Genomic DNA, 25,268 nt, shown 5'->3' with positions numbered 1-25,268 from the left:
TTTATTAAATATTGTCAACTTCACAGGTTAGTTTCTAACATAAATATAACTTCTCAAACATATATTACTTGTGGTGCGTGTCTACATTCCACTGACAGGTCTCATACCCTAAAACCGATTGAGCAGCAAATCTCGCGGCACTATGTGGGACAGACCCAGGGCAGCCACAATTAGGAAACCTACTTCTCCCTACTACTGCGTCATTGGTCGTTAATATTTGTACAAGGCGGAGCCTGTACGCCTGACAAACTAAACCCCTCCCGGACGTTTAGCAATTTTAATTGAATTTATGTCGTAGGTTCGCGCAGTGTCAGTATACGAATTGTTTTTTTCCATTGAGACTTGAGACACACACATATACATCCATACACTCACAGATACATGCACAGTTAAACACGTGAGGAATTTAGTGTGACCTAGTGTTCATGTGATTGTAGACAACACTATGTGCGACCAATACTGGATCGGATACAACGGCAGCTGCTACCACTTCAGCAACTTCACCGCGACGTTCAACGACTCCTACAGCTACTGCCTGTCCCAGAATGCTCACCTTGTGGTCATACAGTCGACAGCGGAGCAGGACATTCTGCGGGACGCATTCGGAAGTACGTCAAACGTCCAGTCACTGCCGTCTTTACCTATGTCTACTTACATTTGAATTGATTTGTTTGTAATAGAACCATAATATAGTGCCAGCATGACTGGCTAGTATCTCGTACCCCTTGTTCAGCACCGGGCATAGACTGTGGTCCACAATCCATTTTTTTATCAAATGCCTGTTGAACGGTCCACTTCCTGGTGCCTGATCCACTGCTGAATGACTCTTTTGCCCAGTTAATGATCCAGTGCCGGGTTTTTGATCCACTTCCTGGTGCCTGATCCATTGCTGAGTGACTCTACTGCCCAGTAAATGTTCCAGTGCCGGGTGTTTGATCCAGTGCTAGATGATTGATCTGCCTGTCGGTTGATCCTTTGCTTCGTGACTAATCGTCCTCCTAGTGATAGATCCACCGCTTAGTGATTGACCATCTTTCACATGATCATCCACCGTTTATCGATTGATCCACTCCTTATGATTGATCCACTCCTTATGATTGATCCACTCCTTATGATTGATCCACTCCTTATGACTGATCCACTGCTTATGATTTTTTAAATGATATCAGCACTTTGGATTCATTGTTTGGAAATCACGGATTGGTTCCAATGAACAATTAACATCGTCAGAGTATCGTCAAAATACAAGGCGACTAATACGAATGTTTGCATTCAACCCACATACTCTAAAGTCACATGCAATAAAGAGTGTCACTGATAAAACTTAAAAAAACCCCAACACAACCATTTGACTCATTACCAAGAGGTTATTTTCTTCCAGACTTTCTGAATTTCCACTCTTCAAAGGCTGCCTGGTATGTTGGCCTGTACGACGCTCGCTCTAGCGCCTCCTTCCAGTGGACTGACGGCGGCCTCCTGTCCTACACCAACTTCCCCAGCAGCGAACCCAGTCGGCCCTTCGAGGCGCGATGTGTGGTAGTTGCCCTCGAGGATGACGAATATAGCTGGTACGACCGCCAGTGTAGTGATGAAGACAACTTTATCTGTGAAAACGCCAAGGTACAGTAACTGCACGACTAAAGTATCGGTGCAATATCAAGTGATCTGTATTAAGTTAACCTAACTTAGAGTGAGTGAGTTTTAACATTCCAGCTATTTTAGCTGGTCAGCTGGGGAGCAGGCTTTAGACGTTTACCACCTTTGGGAACTCAAGAGTACGGGTGAGGTGCAGACAAATCTAGACAATTAGCCGGGGTGAACTGCGGTTTCGAACCCACAAACATAGGTTTCTGGTGTGTTCAATGGACGAATTACTGTACAGCAACTTGACGACCTGGTCGCACGCACCCCCTCAAAGTAAGTGGACGTTATAATTTGCGAAATCAAATGTATCGGAGTTCTCCCTTTGTTACTTTACTTCAAATACATCATTGAAGGAAAACAAAAATGATACATAGTATGTCACACGTGTTGGTGTGTTCTAATGGCGCCTTATTACTATGTTTTATGTTTCAGATTGGTATTACGGGTGTATCAAAGTGACAACAACAGACCTGAGCGTGACCTTGACCCATGAGGTCATGACTCTGACTCTCTGTTCGCAGGAGTGTTACTCATTGTCACGTACATACTCCGCTGTCAGCAACACGACATGTTTTTGCTTTGATACAGTTCCCAGTCACGTGACGCTCGACTGGTCGTCATGTGACGTACGATGTCCTGGTCACACGTTTCAGCCGTGCGGTGGCGCGTCCGCAGATCCAGAAAAGACGGTCATTTTCGTCACAGGAGGAGGTAAAAACGGAGGGATCTCTTTTGATCTGTTATGGGCGATCACATGATGGTATTGATTTAAATCAATTATCACCACCTCACTAGTACAATGAGTGGTTGGCATTTTACCGGGCTGATCCTGTATGTTAATAATGGTTCCACATATCGTCGAGTTGATAAACCGCTATACATGGACACGATATATGTCTCGAATTATAGGAATTAACTGGAGCGCCACTCCATTATATTATGTTGCAGTGGGTCCTGATTTCAGTTCTCAAGTAATAGCTGTTGTCAACGCGATCTTCACTGAGACAGTCCTTCCCATTTCAGTATTATTACAAGTCTCCTTACAGGGTCGCCCCCACCTCCGGCAGAGGGCTGTGAAGAGCTTGAGTTACAGGGCCTCACAAACGATACGTTCATTACATCACATGGTGAAGTGACGTGCACAATAAGTAGTAAGTGGCATTAATCCACATTTTGGATATAGAGGAATTGCTTTCCTGAAACGCCTTCAATGTATTTGTGTAGCTCTTTCACCGAGTCAACAATTGTTACTTTTCCTGAAGTTATTTTATTGCTCAGAGACATTTTCTCTTTTTTCGATTGTATTTGTATCCCTTGTCTTTCTCTGTCTCACATTCTATACCTTTTCAGATGGAGTTCAGTGCCCGTTCTCCTGGGTCAACATCGATGGTCACTGCTATAAGTTCATGGTCGGCAGAGCCGCCAACCCTTCAGCATCATGTAGCAAACTGGGAGGCTATGTAATCTCACTGACAGATGAGCACGAACTTGCTCAGATCCGAGATGTGATCAACAGGGCTTCAACTCTGCGTTACTTGGACTGGTGGTTGACGGGGCTAGTAGACAACGACATGAACAGCGTGTACCGCTGGAGTAACGGCCAGGTCTTCAACTCATCAGCGTTTGAAATCTCCGTGACCAATGACATGAGCTTCTTCGCGTTCAAAGGGACGGCAGCACCCCGAAACTGTCCACAGCAAAGCCCCAGCAAGACACCCTTCATTTGTGAGAAGGGCGAAGGTGAGAATACCCAATCCCTGCTCGTAACTGATCTTTCAGCTAGTGTTTACCATACATAACATAAACCTAATAATAGTGAGTGTTTCCTGCAAGTTTGCAATATATTACACGCGGTGGAGAATTCTTTCATTGTCATTGTAATTCCAGTGGTATTGCAGTAATTGAGATTAACAGGAAGACATGTAAAATGTTACTCATCAAGTTTAATAAAAAAATAAATGAGTGAATACATTTTGTCTTATGTATTATATTGACAGTTATTCATTTCGAAACTATCTCCCCAATTAGATAATAGCGTAACCCTTCTTGTGTCGTTTCCCGTATCTGGGGCGACAGCGAACTAGACCACGAGAGGCTAACCGCATTACGACACACGATCTCGCTACATTAAATTTCCGTGATTCATTGGAAGTCAACATAGGCCTATGAATGAATCTCGGAAATTGAACAAACGAAACTATTTATCTTCTAAATGAATCGTTGTATACTTCATAATAACAATGACTCAGTCAGGAATGTTACACGATAGGTTTTGTATATATCGACCCGGGTCCGAGTTAGATGAGACCAGGCTCGGTGATAGTGTTTCATCACTGGTATCCTGGATGTGTTGGAGCTTGCACATGATGTCAAAAACGGGGTTGTCTGAATACTTCCAAGCGGTCGTTATGTAACTTTATTATCATGAAACAGTTGCAATGTTTATGTTATTCCAAACTCCACAGATCTTCAAATTCCTGTTTTACTGTGCATGTTTTTGAGGAGTGTAGCATCGATATATGACCGTCATGATGCAGATATTAATTCACTCAATCCGCGTAAGAATACATACAAAACAGATAACTTGTGATTGAGATTATTCATAGTACAAGTTCCGAGGTCTGTGCACCGTCTGGGGAACTGGCCATGTATGAGTGGGTATCAGTGAAACCGTGATACACTTTAGTTATGCTCATATCATCTGTGAATACACAAAAGAGTTTCTTGAACGTTAAATCAGTGATACATACATAATACAAATGGGCAATAAGAGCTTTTATAATGTTGCTAAGACACATTCTAGGAGACTTCAGTATGAACACTAAATACTTCTATTTCATGTGTTTAGATTACGTGGGTTGTTTCGACGTACCGACTGAGGCGGCCATCTTGGATAACTATGACGATATGACCATACCAGTCTGTGTTGAGCTCTGTAGGGGTCAAGGTCAAAGCTATGCCCTGCTTAACGTCACATCCTGTTGGTGTAGCAACAACATCTCCACGGCGATAGCCATATCGCCAGCATCGTGTACATCTTTCTGTCTGACTGACAAGGGCCAGCCGTGTGGAGGACCCGCGCATGTGTCCGCCTACAGTGTCGGTGAGAGTGTTCACTCTTGTCAATAGAGTACACCCTATGTTACATTAGCAACATAGGGTTAATTGGGAAATTACTGCAGCTGGGTGAAATTATCTTAAATCAATGTTTTAGGGTAAGTGTGCTGGCTTTATTAATTCCCTGTAGCACACAGCCCCCGTCCTTCTGGTTTCAGCAAGGTGCCCTTCTGTCGTGTTCTGATCCTATGTCTTTGATACCACGTAAAATGTTAACTCAATCTCATGTCATGGCGAGCAGAATTTCTTGCACTTGCTGTACGTGATCACTGCACCTTCCCCATGTTTGTCCTCAGAACGGACAGAGACCTCTGCATATTCCACTGACTTGACACTGTGAAATTATTTGCTCAACTGATTCCCGTTGCAACTGATACCTTTGTCAAGTCATGCAATGTCTTAAACAGATGACTTCACGATACGCAATTATATTCTGCGTTGGGCTCAAAATCAGTTAACCTTCGTAACTCATAATATTATTCTGTCTGTTTTGCATTCGCGACACCCTCGACTATGGATGACACCATATACCATGTGGGGTAACTTCAGTCTGTAACATGGAGAACAGAACTTGTATTTTATATGTCAAAGACGGCTTGAGTAGGAAAATGGGAAAACTATTATGTTATATATGTAACAATGTGAAAGCATGTGTGCGTAATAATGGTGTTATGTCATCAACATTTGATTGCAATGTCGGTGTACGCCAAGGCTGTATACTAAGCCCATTTCTGTTCATATTCTATATAAAATGAATTAGCGTCAGTTGTGTATCAAAATTGTACAGATGGTATTCAGTTGCACCCGGACATTGTTAAGGTATTTTTGTTATTGTTTGCTGATGATGTCATCATGCTCTCAAGTACAGTGAATGGTCTACAAAACAAATTACTTGCTGGAAAGCCATTGCCGTGAATTTAAGCTTAATATAAATGCAAATAAAACAAAGGTTGTTGTATTTAAGAATGGCGGAAAACCGTCCAAATCAGAAAAGTGGCTTTATAACGGAGACTACTTAGAAGTTGTCAAAGGATATAAATATCTAGGGGTCCATTTTGCCAATACGTTATCATGGTATCACCATGATAATAGTGCTGCTTTGCAGGGACGAAAGGTTTTATGGGCATTTACAGTAATTTAAAGAAATTGGGCAATGTAAATTTCAAAACATATTTCAAAATATTTGATACAAAAATAAAACCAATTTTGCTATATGGTGCAGAGGTTTGGGAGTTTTCTCGGTTGGAAGCATTGGAAAAGGTTCACTTGTACGCTTGTAAAAAAGTCTTAGGAGTTAAATTAAATGCCCCAAATGTGATGATCTATGGTGAATGTAGTCGCTTCCCACTTTATCTAGAAGCACAGATAAAAGTTATCAAATACTGGGTAAAGCTCTTGAATATGCCTGCATCAAGATTTCCCAAGAAATGTTATAACATGATGTGTTTGTTTGACCCCAACGGAAAATCAAATTGGGTAACGAATGTTAGAAATTTACTAAATCATTTTGTTTTTTTGTGATGTATTTTTGTCACAAAAGATAACCTGCCCAAAGTCATGTTATAATGCTTTATCGCAAAGATTAAAAGATATGTACATTTAGACCTGGAATTCATCTTTAATACAGTCGCCCAAATACAGAGCAATACCTCCACGATATTATTAGAGAAATACCTCCACGATTCATTGTCCAGATACTACGTTGCATTGTCAGATGCTCTTCACATGAGCTTATGATCGAGAAGGGCAGATATTATAACATTCCAAGAGAAAACAGATTGTGCAAATTTTGTGCACTAAATGTAATTGAAGATGAGTTCCACTTTTTGCTGGTATGTCCTTACTATACTGATTTAAGGACAAAATATCTACCACAATATTACTATTCATATCCTACCATGTTTCAATTTAATTTGTTAATGAACTCTAATAATACAACTTATATTCGCAAACTTGGTATGTATATCCACCATGCTTTTAAACATAGAAAACAACGTTTGCAAACATTGTGATTGTTTGTCATTATTGTTCTCATACTTTGTACTATAGGCCTGTGGCCACTTCACTAATGGAATAAAGAGAGTTAACATGTCAAAGAGTAACTCCAAAACGTGTATTCGTGAAAACGACGCACTTTGTTAAACGCTCCCCGCCCTACATTTTTACGAATACTTTTGTGTTCGTCCCCAGTGGTACTGTACACTAAATCTTTTGAACCTAACATCTGACGCCTCCCCATCTTCTTCCAGCCGCTTTTCCCGAGTATGCCAAATCCTGCAGCGACTTCTTCAACCAGGGCATCATGGTGCCGGGGACCTACGTCGTGGACGGAACACCGGTCCATTGTATTATGTCAGGTAATGTTGGACATTCAGTCGGTGACATAACATTTATACTACTGTAGTTGCATAATATATCAACCCTCTCATGTACATACGTTTTGTTTCAGTACATGAAATTGTTTCAGTTTCATGAAATACGTTTTGTTTCAGTACACGCAGATTTAGTTCCGCTCAATCATCTTCAAGAAACCTTGTTTGACCCTGCAGAAATTCTGCCAGAACGAGCCAACGCTTTTACCTCTACATATCATGTTACATGTCCACTTTCTGTGAATTTATGTCCAACACTGTAACAGATGCTGTTTGCCTCTTTCTCTCCAGACAACTCCACCTGTCCCACCAGCCCAAACACGTCCTTCACAGGGGTGGGTCACGCAGGATACTGTGCTTTGTTTGGGTTCGAGTATAAGCATTCGGATGACGCCATGGCGATTTGTCGCAGCTGGGGCGGTGTCTTGGCGTCCATGAGGGACACGGAGGAGTTGAACTTCCTTCGACAAGCGATCAAGTGTAAGTTACTAAAAGTCGCGGAAAGAGATGCTATGGGAACGGTTCCCTCTGGACTGTACGATATTTCCTTTGTTAATAAGTATTATATATACTGAGCAGGGCTCCAGATAAGGGCTGTATTGGCGTATTTACCGATAAACAATATGCACTATACGGTAGGAAATAATTTAGAAAACGTAGCAGATACGGTGTACGGTCTTAGAATCATTTACAGACGTATTTATCTAAACCATATCAATCTGATTTCAAGCAGTGTCCTATCCTTTATAATTTACACGATAGCGACACATTGGGGTTCCCTTGTCGTCTTTTGGGAATCCCAGGTAGCTAAGGAAACCGCGCACCGCAGCGAATAATCTCGGTTAAATTTGATTGGTTAAAACATGGCGGTACAGAAACAAATCACAAGTTTTTCTGAAAAAACTGTGACTCGACGACTTGTAAACAGTCAAGATATAAAATTGCTATACAAACAATGAACGAACTGCTGACTAGTATCGTTTTGTCGTAGTCACACAGTCGGTATACATACATGGGCAAGTACTTCTTCTAGTGAATTAAATGAAACTGACAGTAAAAAAACACAAGGATTACAATGTTACTGCAAGAGACAGAATATTATTCCGCACTGTGCAGCAAAGGAAAAAATGACATCTCAAAATGAAAAAAACCCAACCCAGCAAATTACTTAAACTCCAAAAGGCAGATCTTCTTGGCACAGGTTATCAGAATTTGCCATGGGACACACAAGGTGACATACAGAACACTTCTGCAACTATTCTAACAAAAGAACTTTTGAACTTTTGACCAATAACATTTTGAATACAGTTTTGTAACAAAACCATGATAACACAAACAACAAAGTATTGTTTTATTGTTTATTGACCTATTTACACAAGAGTAGCAATGTTGTGGTGCAAATATGAAACGAAACACAAGATTACTGATACTCCATTAAATTCCATTCAGTACTCTAAATGTACTCTTAAGGTTTTCCAGTACTCCTGTATTGAAAAACTAAGGAGTACGTACTCCTGATGTTGATAAATTATCTGGAGCCCTGATATAGTCGTTCCAAAAGCTATCAGTGTAGAGCTGGGTCCCTTAGTTGGGCATGATACCTATCATCGTCGGAAACCAGATAGTCCGTAATTTTGTTTCGGAATTGGCCAGGGCCATAACCTCGCTCGCTGGTTTCACCAAAGTGATGAACGCAGCCTGCCATGAATTGGGATGTCCTTCCGGATCATGTCGTAATGCAACTGAGATACTGTTCAAAGCGATGTTGAACAAAACTTACTTGTCCCCACCAGTAATGTTATGATCTAGGAAACGATATCACATAAAATGAAATAATATAAACACTGCGCCCGTCTATGAATTCCAGTCCAACAGTTATACAACCAAGTTTTGAGGAACAGGCGAGCCTATCCTTTACCGCGTCAGGTACCGATCTTAAACACATACAAACGCCAATAAATCGTTCACAAACCCAGAAACAGAAATGAAAAGAAACACAGAAAATAAATTTAAAACAATATGTTTTCATTTGAATAACTCAAATTGTTTAAACACAACATGTATTGTTTTATTATTCCAGATTCCAAAACTTTAATGACAAGTAAATATGTGATGGTTGGTGCTCGCGATGAATTTCAAAATGGACTATTTTCTTGGGCGGACGGATCACTGATAAAGCAGGAGTTAGCTACTCTGGGCACAGACTTCACGGCTGGCACTGGAACGGTCAAAATGAGAACTGGGACTGATGTGTTGAAGATAGCGAATGCTGATGACATCAAACGCTTCCTTTGCACAACAGAGAAAGGCATGTATTGAAATATTAACACAAGTCGACTGGACAATGATTAGAGTCTCACAGATGGACCATAGGTATAAGGTTCCACAGTTCGATGTGCACAGTTGCGTCCCTTATCTGTGCAAGGATCCACTGATGATTTCATTTTGATATTTCGTCTACCAGCATTTCCTTCCGATTGGTAAACGTAAAGTTTGCAGGCCAATAACTGAATTACTGTCCAAAGCGGCCACAAACCCAACTCACTCACTCACCAATGCTGAAGAACACTAAAACTTACAAGCAGAACGATGACGAAATATGATGACTAGACCATAATTGCTTGAGTCAACAAAGTCGTTTTGTGTTTCAGAATATGAAGCTTGCTATGAAAACAACAACCAGATTGATCCAGTTGTAGCCAATTATTCAACAATGACCTTCACCTTGTGCCGACAACTCTGTTTGGGACAATCTAAAGAAGTAGTATTGCTGCATGTCGCCAACTGTTACTGCGCAAGTGTTCAACAGCTAACAAACTTTACTCAAGTAACCTCCGACCCAGAGTGTCAGGTCCGCTGTCCAGGCCACACGGGTCAGAATTGTGCTTCCGGGTCAAAACTGAGGGCATATCGAATACGTAAGATCTTGAGTCATTGCATTTGCAAGCCAGAATGCGACTTTAGGAACTTTCAGCTTTTAACGTTTGTCAAACTGTAAAATGTAAACAACTGTGTATGCAGGCCGTCCCCGTCCCCTGCCAGTAGAGCAGTACGCTTGCTGTCAAGGTCGACTAGACATGTTGGCTGTGTCTTGGTGGGGTTACCTTGGGGTGGGGAATCTTGCCTCCACCCCTTGTCTCCTGGGTTAATATTTATGCCATGATGTGTTATCGGGGAGTGGGGGATGGATGTAGCCTAGAGGGGTTTGCTCGTCACGAAGACCCGAGATCTATTCCCAACATGAGTACAATGTGTTAAGCTCATTTCTGGTGTCCCCCACTGTGCTATTGCTGGAATATTACTAAAATAGGCGTAAAACTAAATCCACCCACTGACATGAAATGTTATCGGTCATCTATTATATTATAAAGGAAGTGGTGAGGTGAAATGGGAATATGTCGCTTTTAAGAGTCTTTTGGTTGTACAGCGAAGTGCCAGCGAGCGTGTCTGCGTGCGTGCAGCGAGCGTGTCAGCGTGCGTGCAGAGAGCGTGTGCTAGTACTAGTCCGGGCTAATGCCTGATTTCAAGTGCAGGTCCACCGAGGCTCTGTCGTTGAACATATATATCCCACTACACAGTATACTGATTCCGAGCCGACCAACCTTGGTTTCATTCTGTCGTGGTATCCAAATTGCGTAGATCGATGGTCATGTGGTCAGACTCGATGTTTTCCAGAATCCGCCATATAGCTGGAATATTGCTGAGTGCGGCGTAAAACTAAACTCACTCACTCACTCACTCACTCACTAGCCCAGCCGAGCCCAGGCAGGGTAACAACAGTATTATATACCATTAAATATAGTAGGGGTTATTCCATTTTGCGAGCATACCACTAGACAATGCCAATGCATATGAGAAAAGTAATATATATCCACACAGAGGAAACAGTTCCAAAGGAATGGAATAAATTGTCACATTTTCCCTTAATTTCTCCTCATCATCTGTTTCCACCTTGACTTATCAATCTTGTCAATCCAATAACCCGTACTTTTTTTGGATGGTATATTTTAACCTAGTTAACCAACACGATTCCAAACTGCGGGAAGACGCTGTATCCACCTCTTCACACTGGTTGTCAATCGAGGAAGTCAATCGATCGGGTGTATGAAGATGGCGTTGACGTCTTCGAGTCACGTTAATATCTCGTTCATAACAACTGTTGTAACATTGTGTTTCTTTATATATTTCCGTTACCCAACATTAGATAACTAGTTGTAGCCGACTCTGTATGACTTTCTGTCCGACTTTCTACAGGGCATGATGATCTAGCCGAGAGCTGCAGCGTCCTCTACAACAGCGGAGTGCTGTACCGGGGACAATACCTCTTGAACAACGCGAGCACGGAGGAGTTTCGGGAGTGTGGATTTGATAGTAAGATGAACACCACTTACGATGGTAGCAGTTTGTGATTATATTGTCATGATGGATCCGTGTAGTAGGGCGGTTAAGGCAAAAATTGGCACAATTATATATTGAACATGTCATTTTGGCGGCAATCTTGGAATTTTGTCAACACAAGGGGGCGCTACATACTAGATGTGAATAACATACAGCACTGTTACGAATAGTCCTGAGTAAAATACCGAAGATGTCAATTATGCTATATGGAACATCGATTGACATCATTTGAGATTTCAGTCAAATTGGCAGCCATCTTGGATTTTCTGTCACCAGGGGGTACTGCTGAGGTGGATCCATATCCAGAAATGTTTGAAATTGTTCGATGTTTAAGTCTGCCAAGTTTGGTGCTTGTACCCCAAAGTGCATAAATTTGACAAAATATAAATTAAATTGGTATTGCATATTTGAAATTCGTAAGACATCTCTGCTGAAAGTAGAATCGATCGTACAATGAGTAATACTATGTATTTATGAATCATTGTCACCGAGTGATTATACCAGGTGTTCGCGGCAATACACAACGTCATATACACATGCAAAGGGTAGTCAATTGTTCACCTACCAAAACCACGGGGTCATATTGTGTAAGTCAGAATTAGGAATAGCCTCGGACATGCTTTGCGTCAAATTAGAAAATGCCCTGCATCTGTTTGCCATGAAACATTTTGACAGCTTTATCGAGGCCCCGGAAGTTTATAGACGTCTTTTTAGAAACAACTTTCTCGATTGTACCTCAAAAGTTGTGAAATGTAGACATCAAGGGCTGGCAATTCAGGAATATAGCTCGACACAAAGCGAAAGTTGACTTTGTAAAGATGAAGCCACCCCTCGTGTCATTTGGTCCCGAGGAGAGTGTTTTACCTCTCTGAATCGTTGTGTATGGATCTAAATATCAAACAGATGCGGCTTGTTCACTGGTCTCTTTTACTTTAAGTTCAGATGAGTAAATCAGTTTGGCTATTTGATGGTTACTGAACGATATCAAATCACCAATATTTACTTGAAGCTTAATTAAAATTTAATCATCTGTGCAAATTACCTTGTTTTGACTGTCAGTCCGAGCAAACATTCCGATTCGTATACATGAAAAACAGACCAACAAAAAGGGTAGAGCAGCTGGCGTCAATGGGGATGCCTTACACTTATTTGATCGTGTTACTTCCTAATGTACATAGATGTTATCAGAGAGTTTCACGTATTGTATTCTTTGTACATTATAGATAACATCTGCTTTCTCATTTGTGATAAATTGTACAAAAGATCTGTCTTTGGATCGATTTGTGTGGAACTTAAGAATACACAATACATCCCTTCGGGACTCCTTCAAGTCAGAAGTTGATACTGAATTTGATACAGATGCATGGCATGTCGCAATTTTACTCCTCGCTTAACATACTGGCGCTTTTGTTGCACGATTTGATACGTCACTTATACCAAGGGGAACACTTTGTATGGATAGACAACTTCGTTATTGCAATAGATGCAATCTTTCGGTGGAGATGCTAACACCTTTATCAAGCAAATGTACACCGAAACGTTTCATCAATAATTGCAATAAAGAAGTTTTCAATCCTTAAAAGTCTTCCTCTTCATCATACCAGGTTCTAAAAGGCACTTACAGGAGTCACCAAACAAGTAGATGCTTGCACATACTGGTATTCATTAGGGAAGTTAGTTCATACCATTGGGTAGCGGACAATAGGGAGTATGTAAATGTTATATGTGGAGATAGCATGTCTTCTAAAACATATTTCAGTATATTTGAGTGTACCGTATACCAGTTAGTAACAAAATCATATGAAGGTGTTCCATTAGCGAATGTACACAATTCGGTGCGGCAATATAGGGCCTGTAAGTCTTTCGGTACTAAGCTGGTTCCCGACTCCCTTTGCGAGCGCCACTTTGCGAGACCAGATCAAGTACCAGATTGAAGCGTATGTTCAAGAACCAGTTCTGGTTCCAAATTGCGCGACCGCCAAATATGACTTTACTAGACCGGACGAAGTGTACAACCATGCTTGGCTGTCACAGCTGTTGACAGTGGTAATAGTTTAAGGATGATTAGATCGGGAATTTGTTAATCCTGCAAGGATGATCGGTTCCTTACTGTCAACTGACAGCCATGAGACCATTCGAAAACATATGAAACGTTGTTTGTGTCTGGAAGTACTAAGGTCTCGAGAAGTACCGGGACCTATTTACGGGCCCTCTATATTCGCATCGATGAGCAGGCTCTCATCAGGTTGATGCACTCACACGCACGTGTTTATATGGAAACGTTTGTAAATGTTGGGGGTATGTAATGGATTAGATACCCGTTTTAAAGATATTTAGAACAATCAGTATCAAAAATGATAGAATTAAGACCCACTGTCGCAGACTTTCAGATATACTGTGTTCCAGCTCCTTCTAACATACTATGAAGAAGGCCGACTATAGTCGATGTGTTTCTATACATTTCGCAGTTCACGACATCAACTGTCCGACTGGCTGGATCGCTCACAACCAAAGCTGTATACAAATAAGTCCCAGTGCCAAATCTCAGGATAGAGCCGCCGAGTTATGCTTCCAGAACGGTGGGCATCTGTTTACTCCGAGATATCCGGATACCATCCAGTTCATTGCGAATCTAATAAACGCCGTCCCGGTTTGGGCGCATTACTCAAAATGGCGGACAGGAGCACGTGAGGTGATGCTGGAGGGTCACGTGATGCTAGCTGATGGCACATACATGTGGTCGGAGGAGTTGGCAGCTGACACGTTCAAGGACGACGGCTGCATCGTGGTCGACGTGGGCAATTTAACTCTACAGAGGTACAACTGTAGTATTGAGTTACCGTACATCTGTGAAACAGCACCAGGTAAGTGAACGGAGTGAGTGAGTGAGTTGGGTTTTACACGGCTTTTAGCAATATTCCAGCAATATCACGTAAGGGGACACCAGAAATGGGCTTTACACATTGTATATATGTGGGAGATCGAAACCGGGCCTTCGGCGTGATGAGCTAAAGCTTCAACTACTGGGCTATTAACCACTAGGACTATACCTCCGTACGGAATGGCTCCAGAGCAGTTATCTGCCTTCAACACTCTACTGAACTGTTATTCTTTCAGTTTCAGACACGTCTGGATGTCATGTGACAGGATCATCGCCTAGCAACAGTGTCACCTTACCTGATCAGATGTCAGTTTCACAATGTATGGAGTTCTGTAGGGGCCAGAATGAATCTTACTTTGCCCTTAACGGCAGCATATGCGAGTGTTACACCTCCTATGACGTCATCAGTTCGGGAGTATGTGATATAGGGTGTCGGGTCCAGCCCTACCAGCAGTGCGGATCCAATCGATCTGACGAATCCTCTTTCTACAACATTGGTAAGGACGTCAATAGTCATATGTATCCACTAGTTGAAATAAACTATGACTCGGGTGATGAACATTTCCAAGTGAGTTTGGTACATAAATCATGAAGATCCATGTAGGAATTGGTCTTCAATAACGCATGCTTGAGGCAGCTAATCGGATCTGGAGGTCAGACTTGGTTGGGTCAAAGCATGCTATCGTATCCAATTTGCCCAGATCGATGTTCATGTCAAATAATGTATTGATTGATCTACACACCATCGCCATGTAGATAGCGGCGGTAAACAGCAAAGCAACTAACCAACTCAGTTTCAGAGGGTGATACTGTAACATGAATATCTCCTGTTGCCAGCCATCTACACCACCACCATGTTGTCGTCCTGCACCCAGCTGCAGCAGTATGGCGTCTCCATGCCAGGCTGGTACCAACTGCAACACAACGTCGGAACAACACGTGTACAGTGTTTTGTCTATGGTGAGAAATACTTACGATTGCATAAATGTTCTTGTGTAATAAAATCTACCCCACTACACACACTGGATAGCTGTAGATATGAAACCTGAAACCTGGATCCCAATTCGTGGTAGCTGTAGCCGTAGTTGAGGTAGGTGGTGATGGAGAGGAGAGATTGGGGAGGAGCAGGTGAGCTCCGTGACGTCATGCTGGCTCGGTTACTTAGAGCTGTGGGTGTTGTGTGAGCGTCCTTTTCACAAAGCGACCGTATCGCTAAGGTGAACGTAACTCCCTTTCATTAACACAGACTTACGATAGTTGTAGCGTTACGGTCCCTCTGATAGGTGTACTTAACGTGTCGCGTAAGTTAATCGATACATTGAATTTATATATTCTTTCCAAGTTTACGGGAAATGTTTCATTTCAAACCAGCCAATAAAATTTTGTTTCCGGAGGTAAACCTATATGAAGGAAAACATACCATTTCTTCTTTATCAGGGTCAGGCTATGAGTCGATACTAGGGTCAAGCATTGGGAACATGTCTGCCTCCAGCGAGACCCCGGGCTACCCTGCTGCACACGTCAGGTAGGTGACGTGAACTGGGGCCTCAGGTTCCGATCCAGGTGATTGCTCTAACGACGTGACTGCGCACATCCGCGCGTGCGTGCGTCTAGAGCAGGTTTGAACAATGTTTCTGGTGATGTCAGGGATAAGAGGTTACTGCTTCAAGACGTACTTGTTGACATCATGTCCTGACTGATTGATAACAATATATGTGAAATGCCGGGATCGAATTCACATCCAGCGGATCTGGTCAGTCATGGAAGATAACTCTGCAAGTTATTGCACCATATATTAGGACCTGTCCGTGCGTTACACGGAAGATAGAGTAGGATTATGCGGCACTGTAAAATATAACTGACACTGGCTGTGTATCAGCCTGTAGTTGAGGTTCAGTGGCATGTATATGAGAAAATGCTACGAAGATATCACTGTTTCAGTGACATATATTATATTTTGATTCCTCTCTCCTCCCAGACTGGGCTCTGGCCTGGTGTCCCCGAGCAGCTGGAAACCCGCCGATACCCCCTCGTGGCTGCAGGCGGATTTGCCCGCCCACTACCTCATCAAGTCGGTGCTCATACAAGGTCAGTGATAGTATATTAAAGTATGTAGTATAAGGTACACATTATTATTATATAGCTAGAGCATACTTTAGCTGGGTGACCCAGTTAGCTAAAATTGCCGATTTCCAATGTAATATATTCTCTGCTGGCACGAATTCCCCTTCCGCTTGTGATACTAACATTTTCAGTACGTAGTAATCAAAGTTTTGAAATTGCTTATCGTTAGAGCCGACTAAAGTAACAGAGACACTGACTACATGTGCACTTACGTCATCAGCTTGGATTGTTGGTAATGATATCGACCACATGTTTGCCCTGCAAGACCTGGACAGTTGCAGCCGCCAGAACAAGGCTGGCACGTGGCTGATCCACCCGCTGATCCACGCTGTGCTCCAAGTATCCGAACCTTTGAATACTTCACATCTAATGCATGACAGTACATATGACTGCCTTCTATATCAATGTATGTGTCGCCTGCAGGGGGGCAGTCCCTCACGGAACAGGCCTGGGTGACCTCCTTCAGCCTCCAGCACAGTGTTGACAGCGGCGGCGAATGGACGCAATATTCAAATTCGGTACGTGCACTTTTTCCATTGCTCGACAAAGAATATGTTTTCTGATTCAACTGTTTTTGGTCTTGTAAAAACATACTCGTAAAGCAAGCAATATAACTCTACAAGACGGTCTTCAGAGTACATGTACTACCAAGATGGTCAACTTCGGCGAATGACTGGTTTGTCTTTCAAGACTAGAATATGTACGGGCTAGTGTCATATAAGTGGATCATCGACGTGTGCGGTTTAAACAAATATAAGAAGAAAAGCAAAACAGAAAAAACAAGCAAACAAACATAGAAACCTATCTTGTCTGTTCCAAAGAGATCATAATAATAATGATAACCACATGCGTTTTGCAAATTATTATCATTATATTTTATGTCAGTCTTGACCGTGACCATTTGTCGTACACACACAACAATCATGTTACCAGCTGAGCGGAAACACGGACAGATCAACAGTGACAAGCCATTTCTTCCCAGACCCTTTCGTGTGTGACAGTGTCCGACTGGTTCCAGAGACCAGCGCCACTGCCGCTGCCCTGAGACTGGAGTTTCTTGGGGAGCTCTACCTGAACTTCAATCGTAAGTGTCCCAGTGTCGTGTTGTGTTGTGCTTATGATACAGTGTGGTCATATGTAGAAATATATGGTACAATATGTTGTTTTACGCTGCACAATATGAGGACGGACTGGAAATAAGGGAGTCTGAACTGAAACGTGCAGTGACTAACGTCACGATCTTTGAACTTCGAAGACGATGCTACGCAATCACCCAAGGACCACAGAATCGGATCACTCTCAGATCGGTACCAACAAACACACACTTTTAGAAATTGACGTATTGTAGATTCACAATAGCATAATGTTACATAACATTTTCTATCCTAACTGTGCAAGCATATGTGCATACATGAATATGTAGATATTGTCTGCTGGAGGAAGCTTTTTGGAATTAACAAGGCACTGGACTTTGGTTGTCAGGCTCTGTGGCATGTTTGTCCCTTCCACTCCTGCTACCAACCACTGATCTATTAGCCGCTATTACAGGCGGCCGAGAGTGCGACACAACATTACAGCAATACCAACAATACTGCATGTGTTTTAATGTTGTGATCGTTTCCAGATTCGGATCGCTATATTGGCTGTTTCCCGGACTCAGGGTTTGTGTCCCAGGGGACAGTGACATCAGCAGACGACTGCCTTGCTCTGTGCACATCGACAACCAAGTACCCATTCATGGCCCTAGGTAACTATAGCGCTTGCACTGTATCCCTTTGTGTCTGGGTTATTATGCCAGTCACAAGCCTACAATTATTATGAAGGTAACAAGTGTGATCTTAAACCAAAAGGATAACAATTTACCACTTCTTGGTCCTGTTGTAATGTCAGACTAATAATTAATGCATATCCATCAGAAGGTATATCTGAACAATTATCACATATCCATGGGTTTATATGTCTGATGCCACAACATAATTAGACCAGTTGCACGTTCTTCCACAGCCGACGCTGGGGGGACGACGGAGTGCATGTGCGGAACTTCTGTTGGTCATTACGGTCAAGCCATCAGCAGTCTTTGCAATGATACATGTGTCCTCTTACCTGGTGGATACAAGTGTGGTCGGACACTGGACAATGTTCTTGCTGTCTACAGGACCTTCGGTGAGTTGATTTGTATCTTCCCCGGCCCCCCACAGGATGCTTCACATATGAATATCGGATTCTGACAGGCTGAGGTGACGTGAGGTGAAATTGGGTTTAACGTCGTGCTTGAGAATATTTCGCTCATATGACGACGTGCATGCGTGTGCATGTGTATGTGCGGCTGCTTGTACTAGCACAGACTTAAGCTGGTTTTATAGTGCTAGCCCACTGAGATACCATGCATAGTGAAGCATGAATACCCCACTCAGACACATTATACTGACTCCGAGCCGACCAGTCCTTGTTGTACCCATTAACGCGATTTCCAAAGACGCTACTGAATTTTGGATGAGTTAATTGATAATGACATGGGTGTGACAAGATATTATAATAAATATATACGACGAGTACGTCGGTGAACGTCGCAGATGCCGAGTCACAGAACTATCATACCAGATGTTAGACGACGAGGTAGTCAGTTATTGTCATTCTCTGTCCAGCTTGTGTACAGGACATATTGTCATTATAGATGTTAGACGACGAGGTAGTCAGTTATTGTCATTCTCTGTCCAGCTTGTGTACATGACATATTGTCATTATAGATGTTAGACGACGAGGTAGTCAGTTATTGTCATTCTCTGTCCAGCTTGTGTACATGACATATTGTCATTATAGATGTTAGACAACGAGGTAGTCAGTTATTGTCATTCTCTGTCCAGCTTGTGTACATGACATATTGTCATTATAGATGTTAGAAGATTAGGTAGTCAGTCATTGGCATGGACTCTTCTACGGAGGACATTCCTATAACTCTTGACCTTTCTATCAATGCAGAGAAAAGATGCCAGGAAATATCAACTCCTGCCAACGCAACATCGACGGTGACGAAGGTCTTCAACGTTGCAGGCGTCATGACGTTCCAGACACAGATCACCTACTCATGCGTTACTGGTTTCGAGTTCCCAGACCTCTCAACGTCCAAGTCTGTTCTATGCCTTCAGTCCAACCTGTGGAATGACTTGGTTCCAGATTGCCAAGGTTGGGGTTACAGAAATACCGTTAATTGGCTTAATGACATGATACTCTAAACGCCACCAGCCCATTGTCTTCAATACCCGAAATAATGTCGTTATTGTTTCATGCATATTATTCTCAGAAATTATGTCATCATTCAAGGACATGACATTCTTCCAGATGACAGATGAGATTAACTTGCCAAGTCAAGGGAGGTAACTGACTTCAGACGTCCAATTGTGATGCGGACACTCTTTCGTAGTCTGTTAACTCCCCTATCTCGGGAAGATGCATGTCCCTCTAATAAGCCCACGGTGTAACAATGACCTTTATACGACAAACTGTTTCTAGAAATACTGTTGTTTCCTCAGTGAAGTGGCATGCTGTACAAGCCATATATAGTGCAGTATAAATTATGCGTGTGTTGATAAACGGTTAACAATGGTCCAACTACATAATGGCAATCTGTACATGTAACGCTCTGGACCAGAAAAACAGCAATTGATATGACCATCGATCCCCATTTTGTTATAATAACATCCTATGAATCAAGTCACCGTGTGTCACCGATCTATTTAGTCGCACAGCATAGCAAGGGGACATTTATACTTATACGGAATTCCCGCTAGTTTAGTTCATGGCAGGGTCTGAGGGGTTGCCTTGTGGTTACGCTGTGGGTCCGGGTTCGAGTCCATACTTGGGTATGTGTGTGTCCCCTACACTGATATTGCTGGGATCTTACTAAAGACGGAAGTGCACCATACTCACTCACACATCACAATGTATAGCTGGTATGCGCATGTTGCCCTGATGTGATCACTTCCTTTCATTTGATTACACAATGCCATTTAGAAAGTGGTCAAATGTAACATATGTTATATTTGGGATTACACTTTCTCAGTAAAGTACAGATTCTTGCACCTTTGTTGGGTTGAGATCCATCCGGGATTCGAACCCACACCCTCAGAGTCAGCCGCCTAACCTTCTCAGCAACCGCGACTTCCACCATTCCTTTCATTTGTTTATCAAACAATATTAATTTTGCTCTGTACCAGTGAAACACTGCCCAGCACTTGCGGACGCCCTCAGAGCAACACGCGACAGCAACGACACCATGTACGGCTCAGTCATCACCTACACCTGCGATCCTGGTTATGTCAACAGTGGCGGCTTGACGACCCAGACTACGATATGCAGCGACTCCAAGACGTGGAGCGTCACCCCGGATCACTGTACACGTGAGTTACATCGGGGGCGTGTCTACTGCCTAAACATGTTGTATAGTGAAAACATAACCTCCCTTATATATCGTAGGGCATGTAACACTGATAGTAAAAATGACACTAGCTGCATTGTAGAGAGCAACGGCCACTTGCTCATTTGAAATATCTCCCCTACTCACTGAATATATATAGAACAGGCATGCTAGTTCTTATATAAACACCATCAGTTAAGAATTATTGTGTTTGCAAAATAACCTCATTTGGAAAAGGCGTAAAGTCAAAGTCTGGAAAACTTGTTCGCACTGCTAATGTAGCTGAATACACTCTACAGCCCGTCAGTGTGACGCTGTGCCTGTCTTGGAGAATGCCGAGGTACTGGAGAACGTCGCCAGCGTTGTCTACGGCGACGTCATCACCTACAAGTGCCGACCCAGCTCCATGTTCTCCGACAACACCACTGTGAAGACGGCTGGGTGTGATCATGATGGACATTGGTCAGAATCTGCTGCTGGCTGTCAATGTGAGTCGGCCCAGTTAAGATCAGTTGGTAGAAGCGAGTCTGGAACCGTGACTGGGTACACCCTGGATGTGGTTTTCGCGTGAAGGTTTTCTGTAAGCGATTAGTATAACGACACGTTCTGCTGTAACGAGCCATAATATATCAGAGTGATTAATATTTGTCCGTTATTAGTTCAGGATATGCATGTAACTCACCTCGCGATGGCTTTTTGTAAGTGCTCAGTGTCTTTTAAGTTACTAACGTGTAGCGAGTGCTAGGTGATGACTGGATGCTAGTGCTGCTGACAGGGCGCTTGTGTTGATGACGGAGTAGTTGCTGATAGAAACAGGTGCTAATTATAAGAGTTGATGACTTAGTGCTTTTGGATAGTCCCTAAATACTGTAGCTGATGACCAACTGCTTGGTGATGTTGACCAGATCTTGATAATGATGACCTAAGAGCTTACTGATAGCGACCGAGTGCTCGGTGATGACGACAGCATATTAGATGATGACGACAGCGTGCTTCGTGAGGACGACGGAGTGCTTGTGATGCTGACACCTGGAGCGTTTGTTCATGGTGACAGAGTTCTTATAGATGATGATCAAGTGCTTGCTGGTGATATTAGAATAGGAGTACTCAGAGATGTTGACCAAATGCTTGTTGACGATGACAGAATGTCTCCTGTATCTCCAGACTACCAGTGTCCCGGAGCCCCATACCTCCCGGGGGCGGAATCCCAGTACCTCGACCCTTTCATGGTGCGCTACACCTGTAAGTCTGGCTTCTCCTTTGACGACGGATCATCAGAAGTCAACTGCACGTGTGGCCCCGATAACACATGGTCTGACGTCACTGTGACGTGTGTGTTCTCAGGTAGGCAATGCAGCCATTCTTAGTACGATATAAAACACGATAGCTGCTACATCAAGCTAACTTCTTAATGAAATGTATTTTGTTCGTTTCTTTCTTCGAATTGCGATTACAATACATCGGAGGCCTTAGGGGCCGTATATCTTCATGCAAGATACAAATCGAATACAAATCGAATCAAATTGTTTGTCTGTCTATGGTCTCACTAACAAACAGCTTCGACCCCTTGATATAACGGTCGGAATCGCCCTTGACACCTTAACAAGACTGTGATACTTCGTTGTCTCCGATGGTCCTTGACCGCCTCCGTGGTGTAGTGGTTAGAGCGTCCGCCCGGAGAGCGGAAGGTCGCGGGTTCAATCCCCGACCGCACGTTAAAATATGGGGTACAGCTGGGTACAACAAGGACTGGTCGGCTCAGAGTCAGTATAATGTGTCTGAGTGGGGTATTCATGCTTCACTGCGGCATGGTATTTCAGTGGGCTAGCACTATAAAACCAGCTTCAATCTGGGCTAGTACAAGCAGCCGCACATACACATTCACACGCATGCACGTCGTCATATGAGCGAAATATTCTCAAGCACGACGTAAAAACCAATCTCACCTCACCTCACCGATGGTCGTTTTTAACAGCCGCTTGCTCGTGTTAAGATTGTAGAATGTATGCTGTCTCATGTACTTGTTGCAGCATCGACTCTGAAGCGTGAGTCCAGCGTGTGTCTCAGCAGGAAGGACCACAGGATTGTGGGAGAAGTGGTGCACACGTCGTCACGGAGCAGTCTGGGGTGCGGCGTCATGTGCCTTCAGAACCCGGCCTGTCGCTTCTACAACTACCACAACAACCAGTCGGTCACCGATAACTGTCAGTTGTACGTTGACACGACAGCGTCATCGATCTTTGAACCTAACGCTGGGTGGAACACTTACAACCTCAGGGACACGTGCTAGATCCCACAGGACGTGTCCAGCAAGGATGGGGTGTCGGCCAAGGCGGGTGTACACCATCACAGACAATACACAAAGGAAGACCTCGACCAAACTTCAGGAAACTCTCGGGGTCACCCATAGACAGATTTACTTAGAAACAATTATTGACAGTTGCCTTTAAGCAATGCTGGCATTTGGCAAATTTTATGCTGGTTGTTGGTTATTGTTTTTGTCAACAATGCAAAAATTCAACAGCTAGCAGATGTCGTTTATGCAGTTGCGTTAATACTGCTAATCACTTAAAAACACCTAGCTGCACGTGCGTTAGTCCAGGTGTGCAGTGATGGGTATTCAGGTAACATATCGTATCGGATTCCGTCCCCAGTGTCAAAATGAGCCTCTCAGATGTACGTTGTTAATATGCAGGATATTTTCAGCGACAACTCTAACCGTTTTCTCACTGACGATGTCTGGCGCTGGCGTTCATGCGTGCTTTTCAGACAAAATAGATGCAGTCGTCTTCATCTCTCAGTAAAGATGTATACTACGAGAGCGGTTTGCTGAGTACGGCGTTTGACAATATGCTGTGACTGTCAGTGACGATACACATTCCTGGTGATTTACATTTACAACATATACTGCCAGATTAAATACTGGTCGAACAAGATGATAAACAGCTGTGGTTCTTCCAGTGCGTCCGTACACGCAGACATGATGGAGAACACAATTGTGGTCATACACTGCTCTTGAAATAGCGTTTTCTGTGAAGTCAGTCAGACAGACAGGCACAACAGTCAGACAGACGGGCGCGACAGTCAGACAGACGGGCGCGACAGACATAACACCTGCATTAAGCTGGACATGGTATCATCAGATTGCATGTTGTAGTAGTTGGTGTCCTCAGACCTCAAATGTAGGTGTCATTGTTATTTCTTATACATGTTGATAAATACGAAATCTCAGTGGGACTGTTCCGTTTTTTATTGTCATATTAAGATTGCTTGGCAACATGGAATATTTTGACAACGATTGCATTTGGAGACGATATCTTGTGACAATAAGTCATTACAGATGCACAGCTTGTATTAATATCCCTTATCATAAAATATTTATACGGTTATGTCACTGTGACCTAAAGTCGTCTGTACTGCCACAACTAAGCCATGATGAACTACTTTGAACTGCGCATGAAGTCGTTGTGGCTAGTATGTATCTACGGGTTATCAGTGTTTGACAGTACCCCTTCGTATCTCACCATAAGGTCCAGGTTGCATATTCAGGTTTAATAACTTCTTCGCAGATTTATCTTCGCAGACTTCATGTCCTGATGTACTGTGAGAGATGGCATGTGCTTGCCTCACTTTAATACCTTCTGAAAGGTTCTGTCATGTGATGGATTAGTCTAACGGTTCCAGGAGCTTCGCGTTTACTCATGACTAAATATAGTAACTAACTCATCACTGCTCACAACTGAATCATAGCAAAAACAATAATACAATTACATTATTGGTGTATAACAAATTTCACTACCTCATGACGGGCTATACAAGATATATAAGACAAGGAGGAACAAGACCCCCACGTGGCGCTCATTCACAGAATTTTAAAGCTGGTACCAATCACCCTGTTTGATGACTGGCATTCATGGGGTAAATCTCCGCCGGTGTGGCAGGAAAACAACCAAACCCTTTTACGATAAAATAACTCGTCTGGAAAAATCCAAACTATGCAATAAATATGTTTGGAAATATTATAACTGGAAAGGGGTATAACATGCCACAGAAGATATCCACAGTGGTGTTACCACTTGAGTGTGTCTGTGTGATATGGATGTGAGTTGTATTCACCAGATGCTGCTGCCACACCTTGAATGTCAGCATAGCATTGTGACCATTCCACTCTCCGACAAAACACACAGCCATGCCAGTAGCCACATAGCATTGTGACCATCCCACTCTCCGACAAAACACACAGCCATGCCAGTAGCCACATAGCATTGTGACCATCCCACTCTCCAACAAAACACACAGCCATGCCAGTAGCCACATA

The 25,268-nt window shown here is 43.0% G+C and overlaps 3 protein-coding genes across 3 annotated transcripts in view; all 3 read left to right on the top strand.

Annotated features, from left to right (window-relative positions):
- Positions 1 to 2,189, top strand: part of LOC124278552 — a 30,671-nt gene extending 28,482 nt beyond the window's left edge. The window contains exons 7-9 of the mRNA XM_046714280.1: positions 438 to 608; positions 1,382 to 1,620; positions 2,077 to 2,189. Of these exons, the coding sequence (XP_046570236.1) occupies positions 438 to 608; positions 1,382 to 1,620; positions 2,077 to 2,103 (437 nt within the window). The 3' untranslated portion in view covers positions 2,104 to 2,189. The remainder of the gene's footprint in view (positions 1 to 437; positions 609 to 1,381; positions 1,621 to 2,076) is intronic.
- Positions 2,093 to 9,458, top strand: LOC124278553. Its single transcript, XM_046714281.1, has 7 exons — positions 2,093 to 2,355; positions 2,691 to 2,795; positions 2,995 to 3,384; positions 4,493 to 4,747; positions 7,011 to 7,118; positions 7,425 to 7,613; positions 9,214 to 9,458. The coding sequence occupies exons 1-7, from the start codon at positions 2,142 to 2,144 to the stop codon at positions 9,450 to 9,452; spliced, it is 1,500 nt and encodes a 499-aa protein (XP_046570237.1). The 5' UTR covers positions 2,093 to 2,141; the 3' UTR covers positions 9,453 to 9,458.
- Positions 9,459 to 9,534: 76 nt separating this feature from the next.
- Positions 9,535 to 24,567, top strand: LOC124278603. The gene is made up of 16 exons (XM_046714348.1): positions 9,535 to 10,051; positions 11,388 to 11,504; positions 14,000 to 14,395; positions 14,649 to 14,909; positions 15,250 to 15,372; positions 15,850 to 15,937; positions 16,391 to 16,500; positions 16,960 to 17,054; positions 17,470 to 17,620; positions 18,161 to 18,283; positions 18,541 to 18,699; positions 19,516 to 19,719; positions 20,751 to 20,933; positions 21,250 to 21,438; positions 22,115 to 22,294; positions 22,981 to 24,567. The coding sequence occupies exons 1-16, from the start codon at positions 9,847 to 9,849 to the stop codon at positions 23,238 to 23,240; spliced, it is 2,844 nt and encodes a 947-aa protein (XP_046570304.1). The 5' UTR covers positions 9,535 to 9,846; the 3' UTR covers positions 23,241 to 24,567.
- Positions 24,568 to 25,268: the final 701 nt, after the last annotated feature.

This window comes from Haliotis rubra, unplaced genomic scaffold (assembly GCF_003918875.1).
Source record: "Haliotis rubra isolate DU_JTF1 unplaced genomic scaffold, ASM391887v1 Scf24, whole genome shotgun sequence".
Lineage (NCBI taxonomy): Eukaryota > Metazoa > Mollusca > Gastropoda > Lepetellida > Haliotidae > Haliotis > Haliotis rubra.
Note: the sequence above shows the minus strand (reverse complement) of the source record. Positions and strands in the feature narration are given on the sequence as shown.